This window comes from Musca vetustissima, unplaced genomic scaffold, assembly GCF_032173495.1.
Source record: "Musca vetustissima isolate MV318-11 ecotype Yass unplaced genomic scaffold, APGP_CSIRO_Mvet_v1 utg70550, whole genome shotgun sequence".
NCBI classification, from domain to species: domain Eukaryota; kingdom Metazoa; phylum Arthropoda; class Insecta; order Diptera; family Muscidae; genus Musca; species Musca vetustissima.
This window is the reverse complement of record NW_026874202.1, coordinates 1-11,863: the sequence shown is the minus strand read 5'-3', so window position 1 is coordinate 11,863 and position 11,863 is coordinate 1. Positions and strand designations below refer to the sequence as shown.

The 11,863-nt window shown below is 35.4% G+C and overlaps 1 protein-coding gene across 1 annotated transcript; it reads left to right on the top strand.

The window, feature by feature from the left end:
* Positions 1 to 3,957: 3,957 nt before the first annotated feature.
* Positions 3,958 to 5,191, top strand: LOC133331633 (ras-interacting protein RIP3-like; the record flags this gene model as incomplete). Its single annotated transcript, XM_061540018.1, has 1 exon — positions 3,958 to 5,191. A coding segment is annotated over exon 1 (1,234 nt), but the record flags the coding sequence as incomplete, so codon positions are not given.
* Positions 5,192 to 11,863: the final 6,672 nt, after the last annotated feature.

Here is an 11,863-nt window from a genome sequence, read left to right as displayed (position 1 = left end):
TATTTAAATGAGAAAATACTATTTGCAACAAATAAAAAAGAAATATTTTTTGAAACCGAATTGCCTTGTATAGACGCATGGAGCAAGTTCAAAAGAGAACGATAAGAATTGCCGAAAGTAAACTCGCCTAATCTAAATCATGACTATGTTCAAAAACAAAAAAATTGAAATGGCACTGCGAAAACCTGTTCAAATAAGGGAGCTATATCTGAATCTCAACCGATCTCCCTAAAATTTAGCAAGACGCGAATGCAAATTTTCGTTCCAATCGGAAGGAAGGTTGGTGTATCATTAATATAAAATCGGACGAAATTATATATTGGAGCCAGGGACGTACACAGGGAGGGGTCAGGAATCGCATATTCAGATTTAGCAAAATGAGCTTTTGTACACCAAAAAATGCAACATATCTGAGTCCCAGAATACAGAACGATTAGATAGAACTAATTGGAGAATATATCCAGAAGCCTATTGTTGAAGAAATGCTGTATTCTTTTCGGTTTTAGCGAATGAATATATATATATACGATTTTTTACAAGGTAAAGTCAAAGAATGTTTCCTTTGCTTGGTGAATTAGAAGGATTAACAAGAATTTTCGAGATGCAAATTAATCTTGTTATAAATCTTAATAAGGATACCGGTACCCACAGCATCAGCTGAAAGAAGTTTTTCTACCCCACGTCGATTAAAAAAAGTATCTGAAGAAACAAATGCAAAGTCCACGCTCTTATGTCTAGTAAATACTGAGCACACAACTAAACCAGTAAGGAAAGTTCAAAAGTCGGACGGGCCGACTATATGGTACCCTTCACCACATTGGGTACATACAAGATATGTTAATATCTACAATATCCTGCAGATAGAACAAGCATAAAATCATTGGAGGACCAGTGATGTGAAATCGGCAAAAAGCAAATGTGCTATCTAGATAGACATTTGAACCGATTGAAAAAATCCCATACATGTCAAACCGGCAGACTTAGATTCTTTGGTGTAACATTTGTATGAAATCGAGTAAAATTATGTATGGGAGCTATATATAAACACATTTTCCTCAATTTCATTCGCTATGCTAAATTTTGCTCAATCGGACAAATATTGGGAGTTTGGTGTATCATTAACAAAAAATCGGAAGAAACTATATATGGGAGCTATATCTAAATCTTAACCGATTTTAACAAAACTTCGGTGACATCAGTCTGGACCTAATTTACTACGCTGTGCACAATTTGGCCCCAATGGGACAAATATTGGGAGTTTGGTGCATCATTCACATAAAATTGGACGAAACTATATATGGAAGCTATATCTAAATCTGAACCGATTTTAACAAAACTTCGCAGACATTAGTCTGGACCTAATTCAGTACTCTGTGCTAAATTTTGTCCCAATCGGATAATAATTGTGAGTTTAGTGCGTCATTCACATAAAATCGAACGAAACTATGTAGGAGCTATATGTAAATATTAACCGATTTTAACAAAACTTCGCAGACATTAGTCTGGACCCAATTCAGTACTCTGTGTAAAATTTTGTCCCAATCGGACAAATGTTGGGAGTTTGGTGCATCATATCGATAAAATCTGACGAAACTATATACGGGAGCTATATGTAAATCTGAAGCGATTTTCTCCAATTTCAATAGTGTTCGTCCTTGGGTCAAATAAGTGAAGTGTGCTAAATTTCATCCAAATCGGATCTTAAATGCGACCTGTATTTTGTTCACAAAAATACATGGATCGACAGACAGACGGACGGACATGCATAAATCGACTCAGAAAGTGATTCTATGCATATTCTCAAAAGGAACCGTGGGTCTATCTCGATTCCTTTTGCCTATTAAAAACATATGCACAAAGACATAATACCCTGTACAATGGTGTGGTGAAGGGTATAAAAAATTAAACCAGTGAACCGAGCAGTATAGTCAGACCTGGTCTATACGATACCCTATATAACTATCACGGAACTCTAACGTTCTGTGTATGGTTATTCCGAACCGAGGCAAAATTTCGTGATATATACACCTTCTTGCCCTATTAGAGGTCGACAGCTCCGCTTCCTTACACTAATATATTTTCCGAAGATTACTTATACTCAGTACAGCCCTTCTAATTATTTGTCCAGATTCCCTTCACCGTGAGTTCTGTTGTGATGTTCGGCTTATAATTTTGGCCTATAGATCGACTCGAAAAAACACAAAAAAATAAGTTTTTGGTCAATTACATCCCAAAACTATTATACGATCATCGCCGAAACCTAAAGACGTTGTCCTTGACCGTAACTGGATCAGGGCTATATTTCCTCTAATACGGTCATGAGTTACTAAAAAATATCTGAATACGTAGACACTTGTAAATATTTATGTGTAACTCCCAAATCCGACTACATACAACAATATAATTGGTTTAAAATTAAAGGTCAACACTTCCTCTTGGATACGCTATCAACTACTCGGGTCGATGTCCTTCAGGAGTAAATATATACACCCCAGAAAATAAATTTTTGTAATTTTTAACACAAACGTCTGGGTAGTTTTAACCCTCTAACGGATCTTAATCAAAACAGTCATTCTTATTCCGTGGTCAGACACCTTTCTCTGCGTAAAATTTCGCTTCTGGTCAAAATTGTGGCCTCTAAAGCGACCAAAATATCACACAAAAATAAAGTTTCATCCTATAAATATTATTCGATCATTACCAAGAACAATAGGGTCTTCCGTGACCAGAATCGGTCCTACATGCAATATTTCGTGACGAATGGTCCATAACAATGGCCTGTAACGTGTTTACAAACAGTAATGGACATACAGACGGTCGAACACACATGTTTAGATCTAGCTAGTCGAGATTTGATGATCTGTATACTTAAAGGTAGATGTAGGTAAAATATTTTGCCGCACAAAGCCATAATACCCTTACAATATAGTTGTGTAGGGTATAAATAAGTTATCTGTGGCGAATTTTCTTTCTGAGCTCATAATATACTCGCCAACGTTTTTGTCTCCAAATGGAACCTACAAAACTAGTTGAACTATATAGCTTCATATAGGGACATATGACAGTCGGACATACGATGAGTCTTTCATGGATTTATGTGAAAAACAGAGGGTGTGTGGGCAAACAATTACATGATTTATGAGTTTGCTCTAATGACAAGGGGCAACAAAATTAAGTTATATTTAGTTAGTTACATATTGTCCATTTCCAATTTTGGTAATCTGCTTATGCATATATAAAATAAAATACCTATCTACCTACAGGTTCATACAAAGTGCATTCGAGTGCACCTTTGAAATTATAATTTTGAATTATTCTCTTCGACGTGTGGCCAACTGTACTATATCATGGCTTAATTTTCATGAAATACACAATTTTATTTTAAACGTAAATGTTTATGACATCTAATTTAATAGCACACTTTCCTCTGTGTTCTCTTTTCAGATTTAACTTTTCAGTGAACCAAACAAATTAAAAAATAAATTTTGAACAAAAAAAATCTTCTGCAAAAACAAAAATTGCTGTAAAAAAATAAAAAAGTGTTTGAAAATTCAATCAAAATCCCTAAAAAAAATTTTAATTCAAAAAGTGAAAAAAGTTATTTTCCAACAAAAAGTAAAATTGATTTTACTATTATGTAATAGAAATCAAGAAATTTAAGCGAATATTTTACTCCCACCTAAAAACAAAATTTAAAGTGAAAATGTTTGTGTTGGTAAGATCCTGTTATGTAAACGAAAACGTTTAGACATGAAAATAGACTCGCAAAAATGTTAACTCATGATTTTTGAAACAAAGAGCATATTGAACAGCAGCCGAAAAAAACCTACAACAGGAACAAAAGGAATTTAACCAAAAAAATCGGCTATTCTATCTACCACCAGCCAATAGTATTGGAGTAGAATCCAACAACAAACGGCACAAATTCAATAAAAACTAAACAGAGAATCACAGGCGATGGCAAAAACGACGACTACAAACAGTAGTAGCACCACGACGTTGATGATGATAATGTCCTCCAAAGCGCATATGGAAACAGAAACTACTGATAAATTTACAACAACTACAACAACAATTCATAGTGAAATTCCAAATCAGGAAGTTTCAATGGCTCGTCAGGCTGCAAAACAAACAACACACATGACCTTAAAAGAGGATTGTGAAAGCATATCTGAGCCTGCACCAGCAACACCGACAAAACCAAAAACGACAAAAAGAATCAACAATAAGCAAAACAAGTTGCAGCTACAATACACTAAACAGCAACAGTACCACTACCAGCATCAACATCAAAAAACCGAAAATTGCTCAAACGACAAAAGCAACAACACTAAAAACAACAACAACAAAAGCAGTGTATGTTCAACGTTAGAAGAGCAACAGCCAAATATTAGCACTACTGACCCAGCTGGCACTCAAGCTAATGCAACTATGGCAGCTCAACAACTACCCACAAAAGTAGCGGTAGCAACATCCACAGAAACATCCACAAAAACATCAACAATAGCAGCAACATCGTCAGTAGTAGCTGCAGCAGCAACAGCAATAATACAAACGACAAAAGCATCAGCAAAGGATGTGGAAAATTCGAAGAATAAAACACAATGGTACAATGTTTGCTTTAGTTCAAAAGGCAGCCCAAAGCAAAAATGTGCAGCACATCAGCAACAACAAAAACTGCAACAAAATGAACAACAGGAAGGGGAACAACAGCAGCAACAACATTCACATGTTATGCATACACATACACAGACCCATAAATGCAAAAGTGCGAACATTAGTCGCTGCACCAGCAGCATTCACAGCACAGTGCCCCAAATAAACAACAACACCGCCAATATAACCACTACATCTACCGACACGACCACCACCATCACCAGTAGCAGCATTATCATCACAGATATCAACAACAGCAACAAAAACAATAGCAAATGCAACACAAACATCATCATCAATCCAACTACAGAACCAGCAACTATCACAGCCTCCACCAACACAGCAGCAGCAACAGCAACAACAACAACAGCAGCAGATTGCATCAAAGCTCTTCTTCTTCTGCTTCTTCTTCCTCTCGAACGTTTTCCGTTGCGACAACGACGACTACGACTCAACCATGTCATGCAAATGGAATCTATGTTGCGTGCCCTGATGTTTGGCTTTGTGTTCATCATGTCGCTGCAATATCCAAATGGTAAGTGAGAGTACATTACTTTTGACGATGATGATGATGTTGTTGTTGGTGTAGTTCATGTTGTAGTTTTTACCATCATGTTATTGTTGTTACATTTTTCTGTTGTTGTTCTTGTATCCTTTCTTGCTACTCATCATCGTCATCATTATGATTATCATCATCACCATTGTGATATGGCTGGGTATGTTGGTTTGTCTGGGTGCGTATGCAACTAAACAAAACAGCTATCAACTACCAAAACGAGTGGGAGGATGGGGCGAGATGTGTAGTAGGGTTGTCGATGTGGAGAATTTTTATAAATATATTTGGGAATTATTGGGTACAATATAAGTAAGGGAATTGTGGCAGACTTGGTCATTTTTTAATCGTACATTCTCGAGATTGGCTTTTATATCCTCTGTCATAGGGTGGAGTACCCATTAAAGTACCGTGTTGGAGATACCGCTAACAATTCCAGCCGTGTCCTTCTGTAGAAATCTCTATAAAGAATGCAATAGCTTTGAACTTTTTCATGGATATTTATATTACTCCTACGATGTTTAGTATTGCAAATGGGTTGTATCGGTCCACGTTTTGATTTAGATATCAAGTAAAGGTATTTTGTACATTTGTATTTCGGTATTCGGTGGTATTTCATTGTATTTTAGCGTTACACTTTTTCGTATAGATCCAAAAATTTTATCACCAATGTTTTAAAAGTTCTATCCACATTTTCTCGAAGTAGATGTTATTTGGCACTCCGGGTTTATTTACGCCGACATATTTCTATGAAGAAAAATATCAAAGGTCCACGTTTCGACATATGCCACATATAAAATGAAATAACTGTATGTTGACACTCCGAATATATTAGGTTGGGGAAAAAGAAATCCACTATGGAAATGTCGATGAAATCAGAGAAATGGTCGATGTTGACCGACATGTTAGCAGGAGCTAAAAATCTACCATAAAACTCTTTTAAACCATTTACATAAAGCTGGATTAAAAACGAAACTCGGTGTTTGGGTGCCACACCAATTAAAAGAAAAATTTGGATGGACCGAATTTCCATCTGCGAAGCCTTGGCCAAACGGAATGAGAAAGACCCATTTTTAAAAGGGTCTTTCTGTGCGAAAACCTATCGTGATCAATGAGCGGCGAAGTACCTCAGAGGGTGGCCAAGCCAGGTCTAACGGCCAGAATGGTTCTGCTATGCATTTGGTGGGACTGGAAGGGGATTATTTATTATATTTTGCTTCCATATAGCCAAATGCTAAATTCTGATCTCTACTGTCAAGATCTGAAATGTTTGAAGATAGGTGTCGTGTTCCACCAGGACAACGTTAGGCTTCGGGAGCTTGGTTGGGAAGTTTTAATGCATCCGGACTTGGCACCAAGCGATTATCATATTCTCCTTGCATTGCAAAATTTCTTTATTGATAAAAAATTGGTATCTAGGTAGGATTGTGAAAATCGACTACAAGAGTTTTTTGCAAATAGAGATCAGAACTTCTATAAGAGAGGCATTATGAAGTTACCTTTAAAATGGCAACAAAACAAGATAGGAATGCCAACTTTGTATATTTCGATATAGGCCCACGTTTTGACGAAGCCATTATTTAAATATCCTGGTGTATGCAAATTTTCACAATAAAGTGGCTATAAGTTGGCATTCAGGGTTCTTTGGAATGGAATTTAGATTCTTAGAGGGTGAAATAAATCTGAAAAAATCTCAGTAGTCGTCATTTTGGCATAACCCAATTTAATAAGTTCCTCAACAGTTGCGACAGTTGGAAAGTTGCCATCAAAGTGTCTATCGTGGATATCGAAATATTTAAGATAGAGCTATAAAAATTTGCACATACATTGCTACCACTCCCAAAGCGTGTTCACAGAAAAGAGACCCACTATAATGTAACAATTCCGATAACCATCGGCATAGCGATAAATTTCCAATATATGGACCTATATTAAGGCATTTTGATGGTCTTAGGCGCACTTTCCAAGCAAAATCTTCAATAAAAAGAAGACTTCCAGCTCATCTATTAGAGAAGACCTTCACATCTTCTATAAGAAGAAGATCTCCAGCTCTTCTATAAGAAGAAGGCTTCCAGCTCTTTTATGAGAAGAAATCCTCCAGCTCTTCAATAAGTGGAAACCCTCCAGCTGTTATTCATGAAGACCTTTAACACTTCTATAAGTAGAAGAATTCCAGTTCTTCTATAAAACAAGAGAACATTTTCAATATTATTCTCAAAATATATCATTTTGAATGTCTTATTATGTCTTATTGATCATGGCAAAGCGTTTTCGATGGTGATGAAACTTGGTACAGCTCATTATTTAACCCCGATGAAGAACCGTTCTGAAATTGGTGAGATTTTGAAAGCTCAAAGATATATGTCTTCGTCCGATTTCATGAAAATGATGCGCCAAAGACATTAAGTATGTCAGTTGGAGAATTGAGTCCATACGAAAATTTACTTAGTTCGATATAGAACGGTTCACATTATAAATAATTCTCATATATATTCAATCTAAGAACAAACCCCCTTTGAAATTCTTGAGATTTAGACATAAATCACATGTATATTTTGTCACGGAATTAAGTCCAGAATTACAAGTATTTAGTTCAATTTAAACCCGTTTCCCGTCCAATTTTCATATAAATTGTATATCGACTACCGAATTTGCATTGTTTCATGATTTTATATCTGTATGTCAACCCTATTTTATATATGATGGTTTTCAATTGTTGTTGTTTGTATTCTTCCGCATGCAAGACTTCAGCAATGTGTGTTATTAAAAAATATAACGCATACTGCTGCAACCAACAGCAATACACTACGGATTATTATAGTAAGGAAGTAAATCTATTTCTGGCGGCAGTAAATTTTCTTCTCAGGGGGTTTTGAAAGGAATTTAACGGATTTATGTTGGACAGGCAGGAAAATTTTACAGATTTAATATCCGAGCCGAGACCCACAAAAGTGGAACATGATATCATTGTAATAAAAGAGAGAGAACATTTATGCAAGTGTAGGAAATGGTTTACTATTACGTCATATTATGAGTAAGGCCCTCAAATTATGGATCTTTAAATAAGTGGACCTAGAATTTTAGAAGTATTTGAACAGGACGTTATGTATACCCATTTAAACTCACTACACCCAAATGAGTTATCACAGTTTGCCAACCTTAGTATCTGTAATTTGGAAAATTATTTTTAAACCAGTGAGCGGAGCAGTATAGTCGGACGGGGCCGACCATATGATACCCTACACAACTTCCACGAAAATCTAACATTCTGTGTTTATATATATTGAGCATGGAAAATATTTCGCTATATTTACACCCTCTTGACCGACTAGATTACTAATATTCAGTAAATCCTTTCTAATTACTTGTCCAGTTTCCCTTCACGGTGGGTTGTGTTATGATGTTCGACTTTCAATTGTGGACTATATATGGAATAGAATAAACACAAAAAATTAAGTTTTCGGTCCACTTCATCCCAATATTATTATGTGATCATCACCGAAAATTATAGGCGTTATTCTTGACCATTCCTGGATCCTCATGGAAATTTTCAAAGCGATCCGCGCTGTATTTCCGCCTCCAGTATGGTAATGTGTTACTAAATAATATCTGAGTACGTAAGCACCTGTTAATATTTAAATGTAACTCCCGCATCCGAGTACATACGACAATATAATTGGTATCAATTTAAAGGTCAACCACGCCTCTTGGATATACTATCAACTTCTCGGCTCTATGTCATTCAGGATTAAATATATAAGCAATAGAATACAAATGTTGTCATTTTCCACAAAAAAATTAAGGGTCCATTTGACCCGCTAAATATTGATCGATCTTTATCAAAACAGGCATGCTTATTCTTTGGCCCAATCCCCTTCTCCATGTAGAAATTCGCGGTGATTGGGCCATAATTGCGGCCTCTAGAGCGACCAGAATATCAGACAAAAATAAAGTTTTTGGCCCATTTCATCCCCTAAATATTAAACGATCTCTACCAAAAACAATAGGGGTCTTCATTGGCCAGAACCCATCCTACATGCAAAATTTCGTGAAGATTGGTCCATAACTGTGGCCTGTATCGTGTTTACAAATTATAATGGACAGACGGACGGACGGACACACATGTCTAGATCGACTCAGCTAGTCAAGATATGGCTGCACAAACCTATAATACCCTGACAATATAGTTGTGTAGGGTATAAACATGAAGGACCTACTCATACATACTCACATCCTCCTTGAAAAATCTACGACGTTTTATTTCCTCCTATAATAAATTGCACAATGTCAAAAACGTATGTATTGCAACTCCCCTATATGTATATTACAATTCCCCACTCAAATTTAAAATTCCCCTATACCACTTCTCTTCATTCATATATGTTCAGTTCAAAGTTCATTATTGCTAGACAAGTATTTTAAATTTCGAATATTAAAAGTTTTTCCTTTATTATTAAATACACTTCATTTTGGGCATATTTGTAGTTTTCAAAAACATTCGAGTTTTTTTCTTTTTTACACAAAATTGCTTCCGGTTTGTTGCAGCATGATAGGATTTGAAAAAAAAAAACTAAAACACATACCAACCATCTGTAATCCTGTTTGCATTCATTTAAAGTCATTGAAACAAATTATAACCGCATTTTGTCATTACCAACAAACAAAAATGAGACCAATGACTTTGCTATTCCCTTCCTCCCTGTTGCCTTTTAACCTTCTTTCATTGCTGAACATTAATGTGGCAGCATATGAGTGTGTGTGTGTCGGTATGTTTGTTGTATGAGCTTTCAGGAAATTACCCTAACAAAACATGAACCTTTAACTCTTCTCTAAACAATTACTTCAGTGGATTTTCTGTTCCGTTTCGTTTCTGTTCTTTTACTTTATTTCTGTGTTTTGTGTTTTTAGTCTCTCTTTCCAAATGTGCCCATTTTTTGCATGTGGAAAAAAAGCAAAACTTTATGTCAATTACATTCAGTAATTTTTCATTTTGTTAGAAATTTATTTTGCAATTATTTCCAACAATATTTCAAACAACTAACACACTATGGCACATGCCGACACACATACACACACATGGACGAATTTGAATACATACCTATACAGCAACAGCATTTCAGCACTTTAGTTTCCGTGCAAGCATTCATTCATTCATTGTACCACGTCTAGAAGCTAACAACTCTTTGAGAATTTACATACGACCAATGCATCAAGGAGAAGGGGTTGTTAAAGGGATATTTTTTAATAAAATTGTATTTTACAAAATTGCCAAGAATTATATGAGAAATAATTTATTACTCATTACACTTATGATAATCCTTATTCCGATAGAAGTGATCTTAATACATTATTTTTTCTTATTTTCTTAACGTTGATTGAAGTTCCATACAAAATTTAGAAGTGTTGTATATATTTTTGTTTTATATTTTTTTTAGTTATATAGTTCCCATTTATTATCCCTTTGAGTCTCATTGAAAGGACATAAAACAATAAATAACTCACAAAAAAAAGCATAAATAAATTCAAATGGTTTGGTTTCATGGACACAAATAAAGTCGGCGCGTCAAGCTAACGAATAAAATGTGTAGTACAAGGTAGAATAGATTCCTGATAGAATCCACAAACCAGAGAAAGTTTCCGATAATTACATCCAGCACTCAAAGCCGTACCACACTTGAGCAGTGAATGATAAGGTTAATTGAACATCGGTTAAACATCGTGTTCGGAACTTTGTTGCAATTCGGGTCAACGGAAACTCTGAAAAAATTGTTCGTGTATGTGAAATATTTGACTACATATTCACATCGGTTTTTTGCGGTTATTCTGATTGGGTGTAAATTGTCTCCTGGTAGGTTACAAAAACCAATATTCAGACTGTTAGGTTTTGCTAATTTACAACATCTTCGGATTTATACCCTTCAAAATACCGAAAATGGGTCGGGTCCGTTTTCATATGAAAAGTTTGTCAAATGATGGAATTATATTCTGGAAAAATATTTTCATCCAACGAGAACTAGAATACAAAATTATAGCCACATCTGTGGGGAAATATGGGTAAAACATTAGAAATACCGACGGCGTAGGACTAAAGACGGGAATTTTAAAATGAATTTTTGAAAAATATTCCAAGAACTCAATCCGTGGATTTTTTAAAAAAAATATGGGGGACCCAGGTCGTGGATTTTTTATAAGAATTTCCAGACGACTCAAGGCCTGGATTTTTTTTAAATCCGTCGACTTTTTGACGAATTTTAAATAATTTTCAGAGGACTAAAGAATTTTTTAATTAATTTTAGAAGAATATTCAGGAGTCTTAAGGTGTGGATTTTTTCAATGACTTTTAAGAAAATGTTCAGGGAAACCAGGGTGTCGACTTTTTGATGGATTTTAGAAGAATTTTCAAAGAACTAAAGATTTTTTTAATTAATTTTAGAAGAATATTCAGAGGTCTCCAGGCGTGTTTATACCCTTCACCACTCTGTGGTACAGGGTATTATGTCTTTGTGCATATGTTTGTAACAGGCAAAAGGAAACGAGATAGACACATGGTTCCTTTTGAGAATATGCATACAATCACTTTCTGCGTCGATTTATGCATGGTCCACCAAGGTCCCTATATATATATCCTTGGATTTGCACAAAATTTGACACAAA